This window comes from Antennarius striatus, chromosome 7, assembly GCF_040054535.1.
Source record: "Antennarius striatus isolate MH-2024 chromosome 7, ASM4005453v1, whole genome shotgun sequence".
Lineage (NCBI taxonomy): Eukaryota > Metazoa > Chordata > Actinopteri > Lophiiformes > Antennariidae > Antennarius > Antennarius striatus.
Window position 1 is genome coordinate 16897957 of NC_090782.1, and position 27186 is coordinate 16925142.

Sequence of the window (27186 nt, forward strand, 5' to 3'; positions counted from 1 at the left end):
GTTTGTGTTTATGGCCTGTAGCTAAACTGTTTTGAGTTAGTCTCGCTACTGTTTTCAGCGGAAAAAATCTCAGTGGTAGGTAATGAGAAAAGCATTTAACAGCAAAAGATCCAAATTTTGTTACTCCAGGGCTGATAAAGAACAAAACTGGAGAAACAAAGAGTAGGAATTTTGGACTTTTGCCAAGTAGACAGAAGCTCCAAATGAAAGATAATGTTGCCCTGTGAGACGAAGAGTTTTGCTGCATCAACTTCACTGGGGGATAAAATATCAATGTTATGTGTGCGGGTTTTGTGAAATTGACCTCATGTGAGCAAAACTCAGTCAGTCCAGGTTGAATCAGCTGTTTTCACGCCGTTTTAAAAAAGAACCTGGTGAAGCAGACGCTGTCTCACCTCGTGTTTGCCCTTCATCCTGCAGATCCTGATATCATTCTTGTTTGACTCCCATGTTCTTTTCTATACATAAAAAAAACATCCAATACTAGTTAATTCAATATCATTAGCATTTCTCCATAGTAGAAAATGACATTTTCCCAATGAAGAATATTAGAAGCAGCTAAAGGTTGTGGCTGTCTATAGAGAAAGTGCTCACCTTGCTGTAGAACATTTCGTCTCCTGCGACGATGTCCAACTCCACACGGAAAAGGTCATCCCTGGTGAGAGACAGAGAGCCATAACTTAAGAGTGGCACTCAGCCAAAACAGCACTATCCAAAGCTAAAGGTAAGGCACAATACTGCGCTGAATGAGCCATGAGTGCCAGTTCCACAGCATATGTGCAGCGTGGATATTATTGCTAGCTCAGTCAGGACGGTGCAGGTCGATGCAGATTTCCTTTTGGATGGAATCCAGACACCCTATTTAATACGCACTTGGAGTATGAATATCTCCACTGTATATCAAATCTGCATGGTTTTACTGCTGAATAATTCTGTGCGTACAGCCATGTAATGCTTACATATTAGAATCATCTATTGGTTTTAAGTTGATCAGACCTTCAGACATGAGGGAGCAGCTTTACGATGGCTCCCGTTTCTCCCAATATATATGACAAATGGTAGCAGACTGCATAATAAAGTCTCATATTCCCTCTTAGTCGTTGGCTTCTGCTCATAAAACTCTTCTTGCTGGACTGAATTTGCTCCGACAGCACCGCTGTATTTTTCAGTACTTTTCAAAGGTGGGAAATTAAATGAATGGATGTTTTAATCAAGTTTTGGTTCTGATGCTTACATACCCTCACTGCATATTCTTGGTTAAACACCAAGCATGTTTTCATTACATCCCAAACACCGCTTCCCCGCACTGTTAATCCATCTATGATTCAGCAGTAACCTTGGATGTTCCTGAGAAAATGCCAACTAAATGAGAGTTGGGCTATGCAGATACAAGCTGACATTTGCATATTGATCAAGGTGTTGGTATCTGCTGGGATGGATTTGAGGCTTGGGCTTCATCTAAGCAAAGGGCCGAGCTCTGAATGGGCTAATCTGTAAATCTGCCATAGCAGTGTTATTGCTGCAGTATTGATCCTATCTCTGATCCAGCTCTGCCTCCCATCTGTGCTGCATGTTCTCTTAGTTTCTCCATTTTCCCTCACAGAAGGGAGGGGTCATCGTGTGTGCTTCAATGCCCTGCTCATGTGAGGGTTTTTACCACTTGAATGTGTGCACCAGTGTGAATTTGCATCCTGTTTTTCTGAAATCGAGCGCTGTGAAGATGATGAGAGTACAGGTAGGCCATTACGTTACTTCACCCCTGAATAATTCATCCTCGCTTTCTGTTGTGCTTTTGAAGACTATGCAGCCAAGTGTAGGCAAGTGGACAAACCGAGCAAAAAAACAAAACAGTGCACTGATGCATCTGGGGGCCAATTGATATGTTTAGTACCACTAGCTGGGCAGCATCCATGGTGCAAGAGGCAAGACTTGTGCCTCTCACGCTTTGGATGTCACTGTGATACACAAGCAGGAATTAAATGTTAATTAACGTCATCATAAACGTTTTATCAGTGTAATTTGTATTTGTGCTTGTGGCGAGCGATGATTATTTAATGAGCAGTTGAACAGGTAAACCAACATGAATCTAAATCAATCAGGCCACTTAATATTTCATTAGCATATGCTTCATCACGGGGCACAGAGGGGATGGGCGGACTGTAGTGTATCGCAATAAAAATATAATCAGACACTGTAGAAGTGCATGATAAAATCAAACAACATTAACTGAGTACATTTTACTTTCTTCTAGTTTTTGGGCTTTAATAGCTGCAGTGAAGCCCACTGTGCTGACAGGCACACAGAGCACAAGGACAGCATGGCTGCTGCCAGATGCAATCTGCCTCCTCCGGTCAGCTCAGCAGGCATCCTCACCACCTGCACATATGGATTGCATTAAACCTGCAAATAATGCCAGGGACAACTCTGTCACAGTCATTACACTCTCTATCCTCAATTTGAGTCCTAATCATAGCACAGGGCAAGTTCACCATAACAAAACTAAAATAGAAAAATAAATAAGCATTGCTCTCCAATCAGACATTAATTGTCAAATGGTATCCCCAGGCGGGGGATGCAGTTGATTGTCACCATCATTTGGAAGACGTGAAGCAGTCAGAGCGATCTCTGTAAGCATATAAATACTGCAGTGACTCCCGTGTGCACTGCTGCATGATGAAAACACAGACTCTCACCGTCCTTGCAGAGCAAGAGAATTACTTGAAATGAGGAATGAACAATGTGCCTTTTCTAACCTCCACCTCACGCAGAGCCCCCCCCCCCCGCCTCCCCTCTCCGACTTTTGTGTCAGAACCACTTTTCTGTAAATTCTCTGCTGGTTGTTGTTGTGATTCTGATGGTTTTCAGAGGGTTTGTATCGACCATCTATGGTTTGGTCTCAGGATATGAAGCTGGCCCACTGACACTGTTCACAGTTCTGCATGTGCGTCGTTTCATAAAACTGATTATTTTTCATGCACTGCACTTTTGGCTTTTGTGCCCAGGTTCACTTTTATTAGTGATCCTACTTATTCAATTTGTATTTCTAGAAAATTCAATCCTCACAAATTGGATGATTAAGTGACAGAAAAAAAGAAAAAGATACCCAACGCTCGCTTGATGCAACCTGCTTAACAGGTCAGAGTTTAAACGTACTTCAAATAGGAACGTAGGCCAGAGAGGGAGACATAATCTCATCTAGGCTGCTTCAGTGTTGTCTCAGCATTAACATAATGAATATAGAACCAGGACTCCTAGTTAGAGTGGCTAGCAGCCAGAACTGTTGCCTCTGATAGTGCAGAGGAGGGAGAATTATTTATGCTGCCGCTCGTCTTTCTCTTTCCATCTCTTCTCCTGCCTTCCAGGTTGTTTGAATGATGCAAAGCCTGTGGCTTGTGTGTTTTTATTTTGTTTATACTTGTGTTAGTGAATTTAATCTGCACTGGATTTGGCAGGTTACAATTCAGAGAAAGGACTAGCATGTGAGCAGTGAAAGCTGCCATTATTCTTCATGCTGCAGGATGTACGTACACACACAGCCTCCAATGGCCTTGTTTCATTATATTAGGTCTTAATTCAGGATGATGCCTGAACAAATCTGCTTGTAAAAGCTACACATCAAAAACCTCCTATTTCCTTCTTTTATTCTGGGTTCATGTGTGTATGTGTGCATGATGTTCATGTGGAGAAGATGCTATTCCATGAGCGACTCTGACCCACTATGGTCAGGATAATACAGCGAAGAGCCAATACACACTGTCCACATATCTTGTATTTCTGTCATGGCCTGCTCATGAACTTTCTCCTCTTGTTCTGCTAAGCAACAGCTGACTCAAGGTCAAGTCATCATAATCCACAGAGCCTTGCCGTAGGTTTTTCAGTGTTCATTCACTTGCCAGCATCATGTGCAGGAAAAGCTGCTCCACCAAATGAAACTGGGACAGAAAGACACTTGTGCTGACGGAGGTGCAGTTCTCTGCTGAGAGTCTGCATCCCAGTAAACAAGGTAAACAAGTAACTGGAAGAACAGTAATTATGTCCCAGTTTGATACAGAACTGATTATGTTTCACTTTCTCCTCCCGTTAATGTGACTCGAAACGCAAGAATGGTGACAGATAGGTGCAAGAAAGAGATTCAATTTGTGTTTGTGTGTGTGTGTGTGTGTGTGTGTGTGTGTGTTAGACAGACAGAGAGACAGACAGACAGATACTCTTCCTTCCTTCCTTCCTTCCTTCCTCCCTCCCTCCCTCCCTCCCTCTCTCCCTCCCTCCCTAAAGCTAAGTGGCCCAGCAGCTAGCGTCTCCGTGTCCGTCTGCCACGAGGCATGTGAGCTGGTTGTGACCGCCTGATGACCCCCCCCCCCCCGTGACCTTTTAGGTCAGTGTCTGTGAGTTAATAAACTGAGCCACATCCAACGTGGCAGTCAGTCAACGTACTTTAAATTTCCACCTAATGCACATGCATACACACACACACACACACACACACACACACACACACACACACACACACTACTGACCAGTTAATAAGGACTTGGCTTTGGTCCTTTGGTTACCTTGGCAATAGGTCAACTCTTTCCAATTGGTTCATATCTGTGTGGATTAGCCTTTTGGGCTGACGGAGGGGCTGAGAACCTCAAGATCCATCGGCGTTCATTCTGACAGCCACCGAATGGGCTTAGAACAACAAAGTGTTTCAGCGTACCTCTCACTAGCCAAATACATGGTTTTCTTTCATTTAGTGAGAATGGGAGGAGGACGGGGAGAGCTAGCTGCTCTCAGCGGGAGCCTGGGGCAGAGATTTAGCAGTGCTTGCAGTCTGAGCAGCAGCTATGCTAATGGTGACAGGATTTGGGGATGAGTGTGGCGTCTTATCAGGCCATGCACTCTGGAAGAGCTTTTGGCAGTCATACCTGCCACTGCACAGGTACTTATTTATACATTATACATTTTTAAAACTCGGCCTCCATGCTGGGATGTCTTGGGCTCATACAAGCATTTGCACATGGATCTGTTTCCTACTAGACTGATCATTTTCTGTCAGGAAGCCTCAAACACTATTAACCACTTGGAAGAAATATGTAAATACATCCTTTAAAAATCCCTCATGATGCCGTAAGCCCCCGTCGCCTCTGTCATCCCTCAGCCTGTCAGTCCGGCATTTCATTATCATGCCGGCTGCTGATACATTTGTATCAGTTTAGCTCCTCAGTAAAAGTGTCTACACCTGTAGATTGAAGTTAATGTCTGCTGGACTGATTCATGGCAATGCTTATATTTTTAAAGCAGAGCTGCAGACAGCAGTGTCCGTACAGTTAAGGTCTTTGGGCAGTTTTTCTGCATGTGTGTGCTTAAAGACCCTCTTAGTGCAGACAGAATGGCTGGAGCCAGGCTATATAGTTTAATATATTTACTACCATCCCTCAGCAGTGAGGTTTGGCCAGCTGGGGGCCAGAGACTGGGTCATTTCCTGGACCACAGTGGCGTCTCCTATTGGAAACCACTTTAGTCTTCTTTCCAACTACAACTAGAGCAAGTAACCAGCGCCATGTGTGGAAAATGACTGTTTTCATAGCATGTTTCAAGCTAAATTATCTTTTGTACCACTTGTGCAATAAATCTGGAGGTGTATGTTTTTTGTTAGCTCTGTCTGTTTCAGGTCAGCTTCTGAAGCCCCTCGGGGGGGGGGGGGGGGCGGGGGGGGCAAGAGATGCATCTGTACATCATAAACCTGGTGCAGATGAACAGGCCATCCTCATCTGGCCCTCCTGACCACCAGAGCTACTGTGTGTCCAGGATCAGTGCATTCATCACACTATCAGACACATGGAGACCATTACCAGGCATAAAACATTTACCCTTACCAACATCAGCTGCTGCTACAGATTCACCCGAGTACGATCACTAACAAAATAATGACAGTATATTCAGCAGGTAGCTGTTTGATGTTCTTCAATTAGAAATCAACTGAATCAGTCACTGAGACACGAGAGCTGGAGAATCCCAAACAGAAATACTTCAAATTTTATTCATGGATTTTGGATAACACCGCAAATATGTGCAAAATGAGTCCCATTTCTTGGGGAAAAATTGTCCAGTTGGGCTATTTTCATCATGGAGTGTTAGTCAAGAGCTAAACTTTGTGCCATTTCATAAATCTGCAACAAACAGCACATATCAACCCTTTCCCCTTGCATTTCCATGGCAACAGCTTGAATCTACTCTTGAGAAAGAAGTGCTAATGATTTTTAATACAGGATGAATTCCCATGTTTATGATATGAACAGTAAAATGTCACATCACATTGAAGTTTGCAAATGGACCCACGAGTGACAGATTATTGATTTAAATGCCTGAATTTAGTTAGTCAAAGTGAGATATTTTGGTTTCCCTGTACAGTACATTATTTTTAGTTTAAAAGTCAGAAAATATGGAAATTCAGAATGAACATTTCCTAAGTTTTACTGCTTATTGCATGTATGTATGTATGTATGTATGTATGTATGTATGTATGTATGTATGTATGTATGTATGTATCTATCTATCTATCTATCTATCTATCTATCTATCTATCTATCTATCTATCTATCTATCTATCTATCTATCTATCTATCTATCTATCTATCTCTATACGTGATTCGTCTGTGTAAAATATAACCCCTGAGTGACAAAAATCAAAATTAACAGACTTTAATAAATAAATGTATACCTCGCGCCAACGTAGAGTGTCCGATTGACTTGAAGGATCCTCTGGATGTGCAGAGGCTCTTGTCTCAGCCATGTTCGGTGGGGACGGCCCAGAAACACTGGGTGTCTTCTCACCACTGTCAGTGAAAACACAGAAACAGAAACTCACAATAACCGAAACCAAACTGACATCCATCTTTTACAAAAGCTTTGTATTATTTTGTTTTGACAGTTTAGAAACAGCGACAGGTGATGGGGAGTTTGAGAAATGCATTTGAAACAGCAGCACACCTGCCACTTGAAGCACGAACAGACACAAGCAGAGTACAATCTGAGATACCAAAAACTGAAAATGAAATAGTTCTGAACATACGTCACAGTTATATTTGATATATTCTGCCAGCACATTCAACTCATTCAAAAACAGTGACACATGGAAGTGTTTTAAAAACATCAAAAGTTAAAACAAAATGTTCAAAGTGTTTCAGAGGACCAGGAGTTCAGAACATCGGGGAAAGGAAACCTTTGTGGAGGGAAATCAAAGATATCACTGGCGGAGCATTTTCAACATTTTTTGCTTTTTTCTTTTTAATGTTTCCCGAATGTGCAAAGGAGCGGAGAAAAAATTAAATGATGAGAGAAAGAAAAGCTACAAATAAATCTGACTGATTTTTAAAAATATTTTGCTATTTGTCTTTCACCTTGACTTTGGTGAATGCGAGCATTTATGTTTGATATTCTTACATCTGCTCCCTGATCTTTCCTTCTATTATCTATTCATCTCTTTTTACTCACGTCTGTTATGCTACTGTTTTGTTTCTATACTGTAATTACTTCCATTTCTATCTATGCCACTTCAAATCATTCTTTCCCTCCTCATCATCCATGTTTTCTCTCTCCATCACCTCCAAACTTGTCTGTCGATCTTGATAAACTAACATTTTGGTTAAATTTAAAAATGTTTTGAACTACAGAAGATGAGTTTAATGCATCAAATTCAGTGTAGCTCTCAATCGCATGACAACCTCTGCTGTTTGGTATTGATAATTTGAGAAAGGTTTGGACTCAACTGGGAAACCATCAATCAATAGCATTGAACTGCAATCAATCAAAGTCTGCTACACGCTGCAGACTGCCAAGCTAATATGGAGACTCAAAGTCTGAGTGTTGAAGAAGTGTCTTGAGGGTCTGAGTGTGTGTGAGTGGGAAAGTCGTGACTCCGTGAGTCCTGTCCTCAACTCCGGTCTCATTCCTAATCTTGACCTAACACTCCTGACCTGGACACCAGTCAACACCCTCTGTGTGAGAGTCTGTCTGACGGCAAAAACGGTCTCCATGCTCTCGCCCAAATTCAACACCCTACATGTTTGGGCGCGACCCCACACCTCACACATGAGTAACTGTGTGAGGTGTGGGGTCACGCAAGGCAGTGGGTGGCTAGAGGTCGAGAAAGGTCAATACCTTCGGTGGGGATGAAATTGAGGGGCCCCAGTTCCTCTGGGAACGCCGAAAAAGCTGCATGGAGCAGCCAACACAGCAGGAAGAGGGAATGAGGGGCCGCAGTCGTCATCGCAGCACAGCAGAGGGATCTGTGGACATTTTAAAAAAGAGGAAAAAATTAAGTGAGTGGTTACTAAATGAGGCAGAGGAGCAGACACATCAGCAGACATTCACCCATCCAGTTACTAATTGGCTAGGTGGATTTCTTGACTGAAGCCATATCTTTGTATTCCCATAGCAGCGCTAATTCCTCAGTCTGATGTGAGGGAGATAAACAGCTGCTCAGAGTGAGCCATTAAGTCATCTACTCAGGGAGAAAAATCCAGTCAGCTCTGAACGCAGCCAGATAACTGTGGCACAACATGACCACATCAGATAGCTCACCACATGTGATATATCGGAGAAAAACGAGGAGGCAGCAAAGGGGCAACATCTCTGGAAAGACAGGGGGGCAACTTAAGGCCTGTGGATGGAAAATCTGTGTAATCTCAACAGCGCTCATAATGTCAGGCATGATCCAGGGTATAAAAGACTCTGAAAGCGAGAAGGGAGTGGGGGTTTACTAAATTAAATGCTTGCAAGCGATGCAAATCACCTTTCTGACAGGCTAAACTGTATTTTTCACGGGGTGGTACGGAGGCACGTTCAGGTCTCGGGTGGGATTCATGTGGACACAAATGAAGCTCAAATTAAGTTACCCTCGGTGATCAATTTAGAAATGCATCAGGCAAACCGTCTCACTGTCTTGTGGGAGAAAAGCTCTCAGATTTGTTATTGACTTCAGCCACGGACCTCAGACAGCAGGCCCGATTTGTCACTTCGTCTGCACACAGCTATGTGTGGTGAAATTTAATGTGCTCACAACAGGTGTTTTTATTCAAGTTGATACTATCTTGGGCTCCTATTGATATGTAATCATACTTTTTTCTTTCTCACTGTGAACCTGGCGTGGAATCGCGCTTTCCATGAAGCACAATGTACAGTAATTTGCACCATAACGCAACTTTTGTTTTCACATAGCAGCACTCAATGCAACATCAAGTCATTTGTTTAGTAAATCAAGCGGAGAGAGACCTTCCATTTCCTCTGCCACAAACACAACACATGTCATGCTACATCTTGAGTTTGAATACTCAAATTTCCAATTCTTTATGCAAAAACACTTTGGCATTTTACGGCGGTCACACAGGAACAATGTGTAAAGTAATGCAAAATGTTTTGCTGAACATACGGTATCCAATATGCATCCTTCCTTTCGACCATGTCTGTTTCAGTTCAGTTCAGCAGGACTGTATTGTGTGCAGAATGCAACTTAAGTTATTACAATATCACAATTTGGACTTGAGTCATAAAATCTGTAATAAGTGTAATACAACAAATGGATTTTTATTGAATACAACAATCATGGGGTTATTCGAACATTTTAACAAATAAGAAATGATTGAACATGTCATTCCTAGATTTTGGATATAAACATCTCACAGTAACAGCCTTCACTCTTCTGGGAAGCCTTTCCACAAGATCTTGGAACCAAGATGCAGGGATTTATTCCCACTTAACCACAAGACCACAATTGAGTTTAAGTACCAATGTTGGGTGCTCCGCTTCATACCAACGGTGTTAAAGGAGGTTCAGGTCAGGCCTGTCGCTTGGCCATCTCATTGCAAATCTGACAAAGAACACCGAAATAGAAAATTGTTTGTCCCAAAAGTTACCACAAGGCTGGAAATAAAAAGTGAGCTTGATTTAACAGCAGACCAGACAGAAAAGAGTCGTCAAGTCAGGAAACTGACAGTGATGTCGGTTAGAAGTAAATCTGTGTGGGTTGCTAACATTGACCGCCATGAGCTACTGGTCATTCCAGTCCAAGTCACACTGTGAGAAAAGTCTCTCTGTGTACTACTGTGCATACGAGGGACACTAAGTGATTATAAATCCAAAAATAAAAAAGTTTTCTTATCATCTATTGGGGTTGGAACAGATTAAAAAAATATTGGAGTTAGTTTAATTTAAATGGGAAAATATAAGTAGATAATGGGATATGAGTACATTGACCTATGAGCTCAGTTACAGATTGAACAAATTAAACTTGTATCAACGTGCTATAAATATATATAAAAGGGGGAAAAAATCACAATAAGTAACATAATTCATGTTTTTACTTCAATTTCAATTGGAATGTGGTAAACTACAGGATAGCATGCAATGGAACAAAGAATGAAACAAATTCTGGCACATTAAACAATTTCCCTCTTTCAAGCTTTCAGCTTTTTTCTCTCACTTACTCACTCTGGATCTCACCCGAAGGATACAAACAGCCATTGTGCAGCCCATCTGTTTAATGGAGCCCTAGACATAACCTTATCAGGACAAACAATCTTTGTGGGACATTTCTCAAATTCCCTGCTCTGACATCAGAATAAAAGTGGGAGTCATGCTAATTACTCAACACCCACGAGCAAAATTGCAAGAGGTAAAAGGGAAATAGTCACCAAGAGAGGCAAAGAGGTCGAGGAATAAAAAGAGAGAGGTTGAGATAAAGAGATAAGCAAGAAGGCTTTAGAAAGACAGTCAGAGAGAATAAGAGAAGAAAGGAAGTCAGTCCATCCAATCAGATATTCTATTGTGTCTGTTATTAATAATGTATGAATAAATGTCAAGCAGTACGCATGTGATTAGTATAATTAGACACCCTAGGTGATACAATTTCATGGGACCATAGAGTAAGTAGATACACTCATGCACACAAATATAATAACTGTGTGTGTGTGTGTGTGTGTGCGTGCGTGTGTGCGTAGAGGTGTCAGATCTAAAGCATGACTGTAATTGTGACAAATATCTGCAGCTGAGTTCATTCACAAGTCACGCCGCATGGCACAAGCAGGAAAGTGCGGTGTAATGCTACAATAATTGAACAAGACAAGACAGATATAGATTTTGTCATTTGATAGAAACAGTAATCATCATACAGCGTGGTGTGTTCAAAATTGCAATGGTAGTAAATGTCATTGAAGTCGTATTGAAGCTGGCAAACGGAGTTGGCTCCATGCTAAAAACTACACCATAAATTAAACAGTCAGTTGTTTCACAGAGGGACTTTTGTCCCAGAGTCCTGACAACAATATTCAAGTATTCCAACTCCATTTTGGTGCCAAGTTAAACTTGGAATTTGTAGCGTTTCCACATTAAACTGTCTCAAAATGAAATATTTTCTTGAGGTGTATACCTTTATTATCCTAAATGTTTCCAACTGCATTGAAACCAAGAGAAATACGTCATTAAATTTGGGGTAATGGTGTAGTTATAAAAAATCTAAGCCTCTAGAGAAGTTAATACTACCTTCTTTCGACGGTTCGCAACTCAGTTTTGAAACAGAAATGATTGACATTCCTCTGTGTCATAATAAGTAAGAATGGATGATAAATATTACGCTTTACTATTTAACTAAGACACTTTTTAAACACTTCATAAAACATTTTAAATGGCACGATAGTTTATTATTCACCTGTGTTTGTAAGTGTCAGCAGGCGGAACAATATTCTTAAAATTAAAAATGTTTTTCTAACCTATACATCATTCTTTGGATTGTGTTGACCAATGTCTGCATTGGTTTAAAATATTAACATTTATAGTAAAAGAATGTTATTAAAAGTACTTGGTGAATTCAGATTTTAAAAAGAATGAATTATTGAAGTTCTGCAGGATTTTTTTGCTCTCCCTTCTGCCTTGCTTAAATTGCTGTTCCTTTCACTTTTTGAAAAAGGAAATGCATTTTCAGCTTTGTAGGGTCAGTCAATATTTTTTTCATCTCAACTCTTCAGTTAAATGTTACCTGTAATTATTTCAAACACAAGTTAAAAAAAAAAAGTTTTCTATTTTATCTCGGGTGGCCAAAGCTCATTTCCCAAAGTGCAATGCCCAGTAAATAATCTATGTTTAATACTCCATGTTTAATACAAATGGCAGGTGACGAAAAAAACAACAACACAATAGCTGGTCTTAGTTTTAATATTCCATCCACTCGTGGATGTTTTTGTCATCCATTACTAATGGAACACAACTCCTGAACGCCCCATCATGCTCCACTCTCCTCAACACAATTCACAGACTTGTTAACTTGTCTGTTTTTACTGACCCGGATCGCGTCGATTGTACGGAGTTTGACAGGTAATTTCCTAAATAAGGCCATTAAAAAGATCATTTAGCATCTAAATAGGTGGGAGAAAGATAGGTGTGCAGGGTGGGAATTAAGTCTCCCTGGACCCCATCAACACCCCCTCAGAATGATCTCCACTGTGGCTAACACAGAGTGATAATAAATCACCAGCCAATCAATGACAACAAGTGTCTCAAACCAATCCCTAATGAGGACTGATACTGCTCTGACACAGGCTAAAGATGATACTAAAGAGATGAGGTGAACTGAGATTGTAACCCACTGTTGCCTGGTTTGGATATACTGTATAGCTCGTCATTTGTAAAATGAAGGTACTAAAATGTTCTTGAATGGTTTTGTCACTCATTAGAGTTCCCTTGGCTCTTGCTTCTCTTCTCCCCAGTATCTCTTCCCTTTCTCTTCCTCTATCTCTAAACCACCTTGGTTTCTCTCCCTTAGCCCCAGTCCTGTTAATGTGCACAATCTCAGCGTGTTTTCATTTGATAGCCATGAGGTACTCGCACTAAAAATTGGATGGTTGAAAGAAAACCATGATTATGCATGTCCTAGATGTAGGAAATGGTAATGAAATAGAGCAGCGTTAATGGGAACGCTGGTGGTTTGGGTATTTATGATTAAAATGTTTCACAGAGGGTCTGTCAAGTATTACACAGAACAGGTATCAGTGCTGGTTGAACACAGTGCTCACGCAACAGGCTGATATAATACAGTTTTCTTTGGTTTCCCGGCTTCAAAAAGCCTGCATGGAGAAAAAAAGGAATTCAACCGTGGTCTGTTTCCCCTCAAATCCTTGTAGCACCATTCTCCAAGGCAAATTATATTTATATGTTTACCAGAAAAAAACGAATGCTTCCTATAAAATTTACAGTTAATGCACGCTAAAGAATCAACCAGTATTTCCTTTGACTATTGTAATGTGCTCCTAAAGAATAGTCATCTAACTTTACTGTTTCCATCCAGTGATTTATCCCTTTTCAACGAAATATTTAGCCATTCAGCTCATTCTTTTTTGAATCCCACAAAGCGGTGATGTATTGTAACTGTCAGTGTTTGTGATTTCTTCTGTCCGTCCACTAAATATCTTCACAACCATTGCAGATAGAAAGATGAAACAAAAGGTTATTACTCAGGTGGCAAAGGGGATGAAAATTAGATCACAACCTTGACCCTGAAAACTAGGTCAAGGTCAAATTTTCATTTTATACCTTTTTAGGTACACATCTCTGAAACCTGATTAGATATAATCAGAAAGCCAGAGGCATAAAAATGTGTAGGTCAGGGTCAAATTTTTAATGCCGGGGTGTCGCTGGATGTTGCAGTCTTGTTTTGTTTTTTTGGTTCCGTCTCTTGTTGTCATTAATATAACTTAGCAACTAAAAACCATGATATTTAAAAAGAGGAGCAAATATTGACTAACATTCACGAGATAGCCCGAAATGCTTATTCAATACATGCTAATGTTGTTCTTTGTCTACTAGATGTATGAGTGGACAGCTGTTCTCCATATCATCTCAGTGTCAATGTTGTGTTAACAGCTTGTTGAGCTGCAAATCTAATCAATGAACGCAGTTTAAATTTTAAAGTTCACTTGCACTCTGCATAACTGATAATAGTTACACACAGATATGAATACAATGGCCGCTAAGGCATCATTCGCTCTTGTGAGTTCGTAGTAGTGAGAGCTGCAGTGGCAGTAAGCATGAAGATGATGTAGTCGTGCCTGAACACCAACCGCAATTTTGTTCACAGTTTCCAATAAAGCTCCATAAAAAGAGATAACACTGGAGGAGAGCCAACAACAACCTGAAGGCTTTTCAAGCTCTAATAACCTTTGTTATTGTGGAGATGAACTCCAACAACCAAAAGACCTTGAGAAACACTTAATAACATTTTAAGGGGAATTAATGTTCGAAGAATAACTACTCTGCTGCAGGCGTAGGGGTGAGCTGCACTCTGGTCTGCTTTTATTGTATCACAACAATGAGATGACCTTCGAAGACGATCACACGAGACAGCACAGGTACACAAGAGAATATTTACAGTAAGCAGTTGAGAATGTAATGGCTATTCTGCTTTCTTTATGTGGATTTAAAGACACCCTATAGATTACCACTGGCCTAATTGTCACATTAAAGAGAGAAGAGAGGTTACATTATGAAGCGTGTGGAATCAATGTTGAATCAAAGGTGAAAGCCTGATGCTGCTTCGATCTGCCTTGTGTGTAGCAGGGCTGTGAACGAGACAGGGAATGAAAAATAAGATGTGAGAAATAAGGATGAGAGGTAGGATTTGAGGCAAAGATGGGAAATAGGAGAGCGCCATAAAATCGGAGGCTGGATAGTGAAGAGAAGATCCAGGACAAAGAAAATGCCCAAAATAATGCACTGCAGGGAGTGATGAAGAGAAACAGAAGTGAAAGAGAGACAAGTGAAGCATTCAAACAGAGAGGGGGAGTCACACCGGAGATAAAAAGAGTGAAGCCAAAGAATGTCCGGAATGGGAGAGAGCAAAGAGAGAAATAGCACAGAGCCCATAGTAGACTTGCAATGCTAGATTTATCACCATGCTAAGCCCACAGCAGCATCCTGAGCAGCAATTTATCTACAGGGAAAACATTTTCCTCTATCTATGTTTACAAAAATGGAGTTCTTCTGGGGTCGGTCTTTGGAATCCTACTGTTGGACCATATAAATTCTAAGAATAAAAGACAGTGATGAAAATGAGATACCATTATACTGTACCTATTCTTGGCCTCTAAACCTCAACCCTTTTGAGTCCTTGGCTGAATGTATTAGTGATATAAAGAACTGGAAACCCAACAATGTCCTTCAACTTCCAGCAAAGCAAAACCAAATTCTGGTTATTGGTGCTGAGCCTCAGTGGCAGGAAATGTGTTCTCACTAGAATCCTTGTTGCTTCATGCTCAGAATCATAAAAATTTATCTATCTGGATTTTATTTCTGTGTATGAACTTATCATGTCACAATACCAAAGTATCTCCATTAAGAATCTGCAGATTCTGATTTGGTGTCATCAGACAGAAATATAACTTTGGATTTGCAAAACCCAGAATGATGTTTAATGTGACATAATTATAAGTATGCTCTAACATTTAAGGAAAGATTGTGATCTTAAAATTAAGCCATTGACATGATTCATTAAGATTGATGAACAAAAAATGCTTGTCATTATGCCACAGATTGTGCAAATCAAAGTGTGTTTGCTGGTCTTGCCGAGTGCTACTACGTTTTTGAGAGTACTGATGTATGGAACCTGTAAACATGCATTGCATCTCGTCCGTTGGGCCTGAATATTATGAGTTCAGACAAAATTTACAGAAAATCTAGGGCTGTGGATTAAATTGTAATTTGATCACTCCTTTTAGGACCAGCAGCTTTTCATGCTTGAGTTACAATGAGGGAAATGTAGCTGGTAATTTTTTTGACTTTTTTCAAATGTCTACTGTGTGTTTGACAATGTTTACAGGAGTGGAAGGATAAATGTAAGAATTTTATTTTCATTGCAAGTCTGTGGTAAAATGCAGGTGGTCTCTGGCTTACAAGTAATTCATGCTATATGTATATCTGACACCTTTACCTATACATTCTACTACATCTAGTGCATGCTACCTTCTGTGTTGGCTCTGAATACAGGTATTTTGCTTGAAGAGGTATAGAATTGTCTTGTGAGGGACAACCGTTAGTCCTTTTCAACACTTTCATAAGCTCTTTCATGTGTGCATTAAAGGAATGGGTGACGACAGCTAATTCAGAATGCTGCTTTCAGGGCCATAAGAAAAAAGAACAAGGTTGCTCACATCACACATGTTAGTTGTCAGATCTCTGCAATGGCTCCTAACTAATTTCAGAATTCATTACGACATCTATAAAGTCTTACATGGCTTTGCTCTACAGTCAGCAACTCCCTGATCTTATTAGTGCCTAGCTTTACCCTTTTTTAAAGCTTAACTGATGACATGATTTGTCTAGATTGCGTCATATGTGCTTTGACATGAACACTGTTAGAGAACAGACGGAAAACATTGTTTTTTCCTGGTGTAGTACAGTAAATATTGTTGAAATTAGGAGTTCTTTTATTCTTTACCGGATTTTAACATCACTCTTAACCTCTCCTGACTACCAGACATGGATGTAAATATGCATAAACAGACAAAGCATAACATCTACCCACATAGATGCACACAACAAACACCATGCACACCTCTTCTGGGCTGTGTGCCTTTGTTTAAACCAAACCATAGTCTTGCCCCTGTAGCTATCTCACATGTAATGTAAAAATGATGCAGGAATGCCCTCCACAAGAGTGAAATTCAAACATGATTAATTCTCTTAGCTCGAGGCATGAGTGACCTTCAGACTGTTTACGAGGAATTTGCATCATCATGCAATTCTGCAATGTCTGTAGCATCACACATACAGTATTTAAGGAGAGAGGGGGAGGGAAAAGAAGCAAAAAGGTCAAGAGGGGAAAAAAAGTGGGGAGTGCACAGTAAAAGAAAAATGAGGAGTGACCTTTGCACACAGAAACAATTTTCCCATGCAATGTAGGAACACCACGGATTCATGTAGTTGGAAATATGTGCAGCATGTGCAGTAAGACAAAACACTCCACTTTTATCAGGCTTAGGGGTGAGGACACGTCTTTTGTCTTGACTACCTGACAGTGAGGCCAATTACATGGGGTAGCTCAGTGTCTTCTTTTCATGCTGCATAATGTGTCTAATGGATATATAATTTCAGGGAGATTTAAAGGTTGACACAGAAATAAGATAATCTCTGACTCTTTCTCTCTTCGGTGCTTGTGCTCCCATTAACAGGAAAGAGGCAGCCTGGCTAAAGAACGATGGATGACAGAGCAGCAATGTAATACCTGTAATAGCGTATTGTTGATGAATGGATATCTTAGAGTTTTACTGGAGCTCTCACCAGAGTTACTGTCACCATCATTAACCTTCCATATCCTCCAAATTACAGCTGCTGAGACACCACGAAGCTGAGGAGCTGTATATGCGATCTGGAACGACTGGAACAAAGATTTTGCAGCTCAGTCTGAAAAGGCCTGCATAACTTTGCAGGTTAATTATAGGCTGGATATCCAGGAGGAAGCCTCTCGAGGAGCAGTAAGATGAATATTTTATTTGCTATACCACAAATATATTACATTTTTCTATCTTCCGAATTGCTTCTCCTTTCTGCTTTCCTTAGTTTAAGCTTCAATTTGCTTCACAAGACATGGAGAAGCATCGTGTCACAATACAACAGAAGATACAGGCCTGACCTTTCGTTCCATGGCAGTTTACTACCATCATTAGCAGGGTAAGGATCAGGGGCCAAGGTCGTAAATCACACTCGAGCTATCCACTAGGGGAGCCCAGCTACACTGCAGCAAGAATAAAAAGAAAACACACTCAGAGACTGACAGGAGGCTAAAAGCAACTCCATCCATCACATGCTGGAGGCTCCATAAAGCCAGTAAAGGAAAACACACGAGGCGATAATCTTCACCATGGTTATAAATAATACAGAAACCTTGCTAATGGCAATAAAAGCCTCTGCAGCATGACAGAATCCCCCTTGATGTGATTATTCGACTAAAATTCCCCCAAGGACATTTATTATCCTGGATAAATACTCAGGAGTAACTAAATAGGGCAATATGTTCCCATCCAGAGACTGTTTGTGAATCAGAGGGATTTCTTCAAATCGCAACAAGTGACTGTTGGTAGAAAAACAAGAACAGATTCTACACGCTGTGTTACGTATTTCTGCATAACACTGTTACTCATAGTGCAGTGAATGTTTCAGGTAAATGAAGAAAATTGAGAAAACATAGAAGAGAAATGCAAAAATACTTTCCGCTCATGAGTCACTCTCGCAGAGTAAATAATAGCACAGCAGTTTTCAACTACATATTGTATTCCACTTTTTACTGTTTTAATGGAAACATTGAGCCATTAATGAGAAATAAAACTGTTTTGTATTTAGAGCATAGTGGATGAATGTCTACAATATTAATCTCTCAGCATGGTAAAAACTTGTTAATATTCAGAAATGTGTTTGTCATCATAGCTCGTGGTCTTTCAGCATAAACACTGATACCTTTTAGCAGCGCAATGAGTGGTTCTCTCATAGAGCAAACAGCTTTCCTTTTTGGACCTGGCATATTACATCAAAAGGCCATTGGTGCTAATCTTGCCAGATGAATTTTAATTTAGTTTTAGTCTTGTGTCAGACATCCTTGTGTGTTTTTAATCAGATTTAGTCAACACTGTAATGTTTTTATTCACATTATAATCAACCTCTAGTCTGCATATTTGTTTTCAAGATAATTTTGCTCTTATTTCAATAAAGATTATCTGGTTAAAAACATGTGGACTGATTTATGCTGCAACTTGGGAGAAATAGTCATTTTATAAAATACATCCAGACATGGAACAGTTTTTTGGCTTCCATGTGTGTTTTGAGCCACACCCCAGTTCCAAGCCAGCGGTCTCCTTAACCATTTAAAGTGTGAGAATAGCTTGATGTCGTTATGACCCAAACACCTCTAATCATTTCCTTCAGTAGATAAAACTGCGAGACAGCTCCAGCGCTCCTGAGGGAATCATTGGAAAGTTGTGCCTGATTCTGAGGAGATTGTGTCCCGTCTCAGACGGCACTGAAATGGAAACAAAAACCACTGCTCACACCACCAATGAAAGTTTGATTTGTAATCAAAGTGATATTTTATCTCTTTTTTGCTGAAACATAAAGGGAGATTTGATCAAAATCTAAATTCTTAAAACTAATCTTGGCTGCAGCACTCTGGATGTCATGTCATTTACGTCCAGATTTTGGACTCATGATGGCAAATTTCCCAGAAATATATTTTTCAGTGTCTAAAAGCAATTTTCTCATTTTTAAGAGCGAGTGAGGCTCAGTTTCTTCTCCCAGAGGAAGTCAAACACAGCAGGTCTCTCTCCAGCCTCTGATTTCACACCGACACTCATGTATGCACCCAGAACTGTAGATGTGTTCACACACAAACACACACACACACACACACACACACACACTCATATGCATCTCTCCTCTTCTTCTGCCCTCACGCTCTATCTTCCCTCGCCAGAAATCAGCCACCTGCTCATCCAATTTAGTCTGCTATATTCCACCTGTGTCGATTTCAATATGAGTTTATATAACATACTAACTCCGGCCCCCCCTTTTGTGCTTCATCTCTCCCAGTTGCTTAGAATGTCACATGTTACGCGACACGTGGACGCGCACACATACACACACACACACACACACACACACACACACACACACACACGAAAACACACTTAAACACTGCAGCGTGGATCAACAGATGTCCTCAGCGGACATAAGGCAGTTGTGAACAAAGACACGGACCGCAGCATGTGTGCTGAGCAGTAGACACAAACAAACAGATATGAACACACACATATATGCACTGTAATTGCATTGCAGGCATAACTCCCAGGCCCGGCTGTGTGTGAGTTTGATCTGCCTCACCGTGACTGAAAGGCTTGTTAATCAGTGGAAGAGGCTGCCAGCTCAGCCCTATATGTCTCTATCTCCTGCACTCCCCCTGTCTGTCTCTGTTTCTATCTACAGCCATTCTCTACAATCTGTCTTCGATCTTGTCAAATCCACTTTCTCCACCTCATTGCATTTATCTCACATTCCCTTCATTCTCCTCCTGCACTTTTTCAGGCTCTGATTCCATCACGGCAAAAAAAAAAAAAAAAAAAAGGAGAAAATTTGACTGTCTTTTTGTGCTTACGTTTTTATCCCCTCCACCACCTCCCACCCCCCAATCTAAAACTGGATGATTTAGAAAGCTTCAGTAAAGACGTCATATTTTACCTGCTGTTGACACTACTATTGTCCTCTTCCTTCCCCCCATCCCTTTCCCATCATTTTCCCCTCTCACCCCACCACCATGACACAATCTGTTTGTGTCTGTGTTGATGTGGATTTAGATGTGGTGGCTGGGTCAGGGCGGATGGATGTGGAATGCTGGATGGGATTCATGGGAAAAGTTTTAAAGAAGTGACTGAAGGGAAGAGAAAAAAGAGCAGGAGGGAGAAAGGGAGGATGGCAAAATGAGAGACAGTTGTGCTGTGAGAGATCATAGCGGTCATGTGTTTAGAGATGGTTCCAAAGGAGCTTTCGTCCAAAAGCATGAGGCGGGGGAGTGAGGGGAGGTGGTCATTTTAAGTGCAGACAGTGATAACAATGGTGAGACGGATGACAAGGGCGTGGAGCGAAAAGGGGGACAGGACAGGAGAAAAGAGAGGAGAAGAACAACATGAAGAACTGTGGTGAGTGCATTCATTTCAGACAGACGAGTGTGTCCACTCACGAGCGCCACATGTGTTGAGCGCCAGCACAAAAGGAGTCTTTTAAAAGTGCTAAACAATGGCGCGAGGCCGGCAGACGCAAATTAAAAAGAGATGTTGCTTGACCTGAATAGACCCAAGCAGACGGTCAAAAGAAGACGCGTCATGGTTAACAGCTCCTTTTCTTCACTTTACCCCACAAGGCTGCGGCACTTGGCCTCCATCCATTGTTAAAAATAAATACACTGGGTGACACATTTCAGAAATGACATCTCAGTGGGGTTTCCTCCCCTCAATCACTCACAGTGACATCGAGTTCTATTTGCATAGAACAAGTTCCAGCTCCAACTTCTTGGACATGGATGTTCAGCAATGTCATTTAGTACCTGGCATCTCATGGAGCAGATTGAATCAATAAAAAGCCATTTCCCTTGGAGGTCGACGGGGCACGCTCTGGTTGTCAACTTAATTTAATAAAACCAGAGAGGAAACAAAGAGAGCAGAGGAACATGCTGGTGAGCTTTCATTTGTACCAACAGGGAAACCGACGCGAGAAGCAGCAGGACATTGGTAGTATTGATTGTGACGGCAAAGGGGCGATGGTGAGGCAGAGCTGTTCTCTCTGTGTTACCCGTCATGTAGTCAGTGGAGTGGAATGAAGCATCTCATCTGAGCCTTTTAAATCCTACATATAAAAACAGGAATCCAAGACACAGCTCGATCAGCCCTCTCTCACAGCCCCCTATTAAAACAATGGTAGGGTACGCAGAGTCTTCTTCCTCCTACCACTCTGGCAGATTGGTAGCTGCAGGCTTTTTTTTTTTTTTTTGGTTCCTTGAATAACTGGGTAAGGGGCTCATTCGTTGATTGGCCTGCCTCTTGGCTTTTGAGCAACAGGATATAACGTTGCAAAGCCAAATAGACAGAGACAAACCTCCTGCTGTGGCTGTTGACAAAAGTTGCCATTTCAAAACACTGAGAAGAAGACGAACAACAAGGCAGTGAGGGGAAAAAAATACCCCTACCTGTTTTCACGATTCGCTCTCCAAAATTCTCAACATGCTGGAGTATCCTCACAAATAGACTAGGGTTTAAATTTACTACAAAAAGATGGAATGCATTGGAATGCTTTGTGCTTGTTGGCCAATTTCTCATGAAAGGTAAATTCCCCTTTTGGATCCTCAACTTGTGATGTTCAGTGAATTGAAAAAGCCGCTTTGTGATGAAGCCACTTACATGTACCAACTTCCACTAAAGTCACCTTGCTCTGCCTCTGTTGAGATTTCCTGCATTTTCCAGTCTGACCAGCCCTGAGAGAGCATAAATATGATGCGTGCAGCATGTGTAGGCGGACATGCTCCAAGTTGTAGTACAGCTGCAAACCCCTAGAAAACATCACATGGCCTCGGGCTGCACTTTAGTCAGTGGAGAAGCTGGTATCATGGCTTCTTTTCACCACGTCTGTCTGCATGTAAGACCAGAAAAAAAAAAAAAACCCTCCAGTCCCTGATGTGTGACTGTGGTTGAGACAAATTCAGTCTAAACCAGCTTTTTGCTTGTCATTGAGGTAAAAATACAGTTGAATTGAAGCTTTTAAGTGACTCCTTTCTACCCACTCTCAAAGCCATCTTACAATAGGGAAGAACAACCTCCCCCATGGGAACGCAGTGATCCCAGGTGTCTCATTGTTGTTCAGTGTTAGCTGTGCACATGACAGCACACACAGTGACAGTATAAATCCCTGATACACAGCATATATATAAGCGTTAATAGCAACAAGTAATCCTCAGCTTCATTTAAGTTGAAAAATTCCGCAGTGGCAGCTGAAGTTCAGATGTTTCTCTTGATCCCTCAATGATCCTATGAGCTCCATGAGATGACATTCAACCTGGGTGTTGGTAGTAAAAAATTTCCCCATGCTGCTCATCTTGTGACTTTTGCTCATTTTTGCCAAAGCTGCAGCAATACAAAAAGTCAACCACAGAAATAAACAAATTACAAATTTTCCAATTACCAATTTTTCCAAAAATCTGTCCCTCTCCATGAAAAAACTCAAAGCATTAATACAGCTGTGTGTGGGGTTGTTAAGTTCTCGTGCAGCTACAAGAAATACCTAAAACAAGATATAATGTCCTGTAAAATATCCCAGTAGAACATTGCTCACATTACAAGCAGTGCCCTAAAGATTTTAGCTCACATGAGCACCAAGAGCCTGGCCTGTTCTGTTAGTGCACATGGCAATTAGAAGTGAAGCAATGCTTCAGGGCTGGATTGATCCTACAACAACAACCTGCCTGTTTATTGACTGATCTCTGGGGTTTCACTGCTGCATAGATGCCCCGAGGCCACTTTGTTGGGTTCCAGCTTTCCCTCTCTGTCTCCTCGCCTCCCTCTGCTACCCGCTCTTGTTTTTGGTGACCATGTGAGAAACAGTGGTATTCAATATTCCCTTGCTAATGTCAAGCTTGGCTTTCCTCTTAACAAAGAAGTCCAGCCTCGGAGCTGGGAGGCTGTTACTATTTAAGTATAAGACTGGCATAACAGTTTGATTAAGACCTACAGTACCTCGCCTCCGGAGCTGTGGGCTTCACTCCCCTTGAAAATTCAGTGGAATGTCTGAATACAACATCTTGCATTTGACGAGCAAATTGCGCTTCTCTGTCACAAACACAATGAAATGTTCAACATGTAAATATGGAACCAATTTAAGAATGATGTCCCGCTGTGAGACGACAGTTTAACCAACTCATCTGAACTGAAAGCGATGGAACCTGCAAGTCTTCACAGGAAAACTGTTTTCAAATGCAACAAAGACTAATATAGTTTTTTTTTTAAAAGACGTCCTCTCTATCTGTCAATCTTTAAAGTATGAATCCTAATTTTGCTGATTTTGTCCTTGTGATATGCTTGACTAATCTGACAGCAGCAATTTGTAGAATTTGCACAATAAAATTCAATTGCCTGAAAAAGAGACACCCTCTACAAACCTGTCAGACACGCCAACGTGTTCCCTAACAATCAACTGAGAGTATGATGTCATTATGACCATAATGTAAATCTAAAAGGTGCTCAAAGGTTATATTAACTTAGATTGTGATACATAAAAAAAGTACTGTAATGTATTTCAAGCAAGATTTCATAATTGTTATGTAGTGGCAGGATTTACTTGCGTACCACATGTGCAGTACACAGAGGAAGCTGTAATGAAGATGTTCAATATCTCTGTTTACTCAGGATTTAAGTCCCACTCTGTCAGACATCCTTCATCTGCAGCGGCTGTGGAGACACCATGCACATCTGAAGGACAGCCGTCCAGCCTGGAAACCCTAATTGAAAAGAAAAACAACAAACAGAGAACTGGTGTCTCTCTAGGTGTGAGGATGGGAACAGCAGGTAAAACAGAAAAAGCAGAGTGTGAATAAAGAGAGAGAGAGGAGAAAGCGAGGTGAGCTTCAAGTAGGAGAGAGAAAGAAGGCATAAATGGAGTTTAGAGTAAGAGCGAGACAACATGGGGAGATAAAAATGAAAGTAGAGGGTTGGATTGGAACGGTTGGAGACAAAAGGAAAGATAGTGGAAAGGCAGCTCTGCCAGCAGTGTGGTAATGCAGTCCTCCGTCCCAAAAACAGTTTGGTTCAGGACAAGATAACGACAGCCATCACTACCTGAACATCCATTTTTACTCATCCCTAGTGGAGGCTGAATAACACTCTCCCCACATCCTTTATCAAGAGCTGCCATTGTTTAAAATCACACACAGATAAGAACTTAGACAAACACACAGGGACACAAATGATTAGCCATTACACTGGCATTAAATGGAATTTAAAAAGCGTTGCAAAAGGACAGACACAGCTCATTAATTTTGCACTCCTGTATTACATCGCTGGCTTTATGAGGCCATGGCGGCTGCTTCATTTGCCTTTCCTCTCTCCTCTCACATGCCAGACTTCTGACCACAGAAGAACAGAGACACTGTTTTAGACCATATGTCAAACCCTTCTTGAAGCTCTGAAATGACTACCTGATGCGAATCAGAGTGAGTCACGCTGTGGGAAATCTGTCAGAGAGATAAAAACGTGTGAAGGCACGGATGGATAAAGGGCGCGAACCTCAGTGAGAGAACCTTGATGTTCTCTCCCTCACTTCTTTAAGTCTTTGTCTCTTTCTGGTTCTCCCTCTGACTCCTTCTTTGGTCAATCTTGCTGCATCCCATAAAACCAAAGAGTGTCAAGACACTCTATGAATTTGGGAATGTGTGTGTATCTCTGGACATATTTATGCAAATTGGCAATACATTTACAGACTAAGACCCAGTTGAATCAGAGATTAGAAGAGAGAGAAAGTCCCGCCTCCCCTGGGAGTCTCACTCAGACAATCATATTGTACTTACAATGGCATTAAATTGTTTTTTGCAATAAAATTTAGAAAGCACGCTATGTATTATAGATTACACATAAATCTGAATTATTTAATTTTGTTTTATGGTGAATTAGCTTCACAATGATGCACCACAAAAATTCAGCTGTCCCTTTAGAACAGAAAAAAATAAAGGAGGTTCGAATCTCCGCATACCGTTTCTCTTTTGACGGTCAGCCGAAACCATTTCTATTTCTTGTGAAACATGGCTGTGAACATGAGGGTTAACAAGTTAAAGGCTTGTAACAAGGTAAGTCTGACCTCAACCACTTCAAAACATCAAGTCTCATTAAAATCCACAGCTGCTTGATTTTATTAAAGCATTTTTGCCTTTAAGTGTAAAGAATGGCTGGAGATTTACGAGACAGAACTGAGCACAGAGAGTGGAGAGGGAGATATAAGAGGGAATCGAGATGGATGGATGGATGGATGGATGGATGGATGGATGGATGGATGGATGGATGGATGGATGGATGGATGATGGATGGATGATGGAATATTGTATCTATCTGTGTCTCTAACTTACTGAAAGAATAAAATAAAAATCAGAAAAAAAGTTTGATGGTTATTCTCTCATTGTCTTTTTAGGAAACCTTTATGAGCCACTGTTGGTCAGAGCTGATATCAGCCTCTCTGAATAAATCCACTCAAACTATCTGAGGAGATGCAAAACAACAAACACAGTTTTTCTCTCAAGGCGCAAAAAAAAAAAAAAAAGGACTTTGATTAGGACTTTTAGAGTGTGGAGGTTGTGAATCTGTGAAAACAGCGAAACACTGAGAGCTAAAATCCATAACCAATCACAAGTGAAGGAAGTTAGGCTTTGACTGAAGCTGCTCTTTGCCTCGGTGGTTGGTTGACCTGTCGAGCAGAGCTCCAGCTCCCCGAAGCGAACGAGGAGGCTGCCTCATTTATCTTCCGGCCATGATGAGTGAAACACTCAGACGGGTGGGGTTAGAGTAATGAGGGTAATGTCATTTAACCCAACAAGTTACAACACATGATGGTGCCACGAGAAAGGGGCTCCTGCATTCTTGGTGGGGTTGAGGTGGGGGTGGCAACAAGGGCCAAAGGAAGCATAAAAGCCTCCAAACAAGTTCGTCTGCTTTTAGCTTCCAGCCCATGATAGCATGCTGCTGGAAGTGTGAGACTGACCAGATGTCAGGAGGTGTTTTCTATTATCCGCTCCTCCTGTAAGTGAGGAGCCGGTAGCCCAAAAGCACCAGATGCTGTTTACAGTGATCATAGATGGCAAAAAACAAACAAGATGAAGAGATAGATGTGGGCACATAGGGACGATTCTTTTTCTTTTTGCCCCAGAAACAACAAAATAATTCACAACTGAACAAAAACTGTACCATGGGCATCATCCAAACCGTATACCATGTAAACCTAATAGCAAAAATTAGATATGAACAATAGAAACTGCAAAAAAGATTCCAGCGTTATCTTTCAGTTCCAGGGAGAGTTTTCAAAGAAAAAACAGAAATACTTCGAGAAGTTATTGCATTCTTTTCATTCTCATAGCTTCCTTTCAGACATTGTTGTCTGCAGTCAGCAGGTGCCATTGTTTGTAATAACAGAGCACCGCTTGTAGTTTGGTGGATAACCTTTCACGCTGACAGTGATTTATGAATCTTCATTTCTACATTACACCATTCTAAACCTTCTCAGGGGTGGAGCAGTAAATTTAAGTGTGGAGGATGTTAGACATGAACTTTGCAATGCTGCACCAAATCAAATGAATGATGTGCTTTTGCTCTCAGATTTGCATGTTACACCTTGAGACACTGCTGTACACTTGAACAGCAACTTCCACTTTAGTTGCCTGTGATTGGCTAGATGGCCGCTCAATAAATCCAAGTTGACCAACAGCTTTTTGTATTTTGCTTTAATTAATGGCTGCCAGGGGAAAGCACCCATTAGAAAGAGAGTGTGAATACGTGTGTGTTTATAGCCCTTTATTGGACAGGAGCCTATAGCCTCCTGTGCATAGTGTAAAAGTGTAATTGGATGTAAAGTCAGTTAATAGCAGCAGTACAG

The 27186-nt window shown here is 41.1% G+C and overlaps 1 protein-coding gene across 3 annotated transcripts in view; it reads right to left on the reverse strand.

Moving 5' to 3' along the window:
* The window catches only part of sema6bb (sema domain, transmembrane domain (TM), and cytoplasmic domain, (semaphorin) 6Bb), a 127990-nt gene that overhangs the window by 67503 nt on the left and 33301 nt on the right, over positions 1-27186 (reverse strand). For 2 of the 3 annotated variants that reach the window (XR_011036707.1, XM_068318986.1), the window contains exons 2-5: positions 8146-8273; positions 6707-6821; positions 595-655; positions 396-458 (exon numbers count right to left, since the gene is read on the reverse strand). Coding sequence is in view for 2 of the 3 variants with exons in the window: in XM_068318986.1 (XP_068175087.1) it covers positions 396-458; positions 595-655; positions 6707-6821; positions 8146-8254 (348 nt within the window). In the remaining variant the exon portion in view is untranslated. Of the gene's footprint in view, positions 1-395; positions 459-594; positions 656-6706; positions 6822-8145; positions 8274-23900; positions 24036-27186 lie in introns of those variants that run through there. The other variant, XM_068318987.1, reaches the window with a different exon arrangement.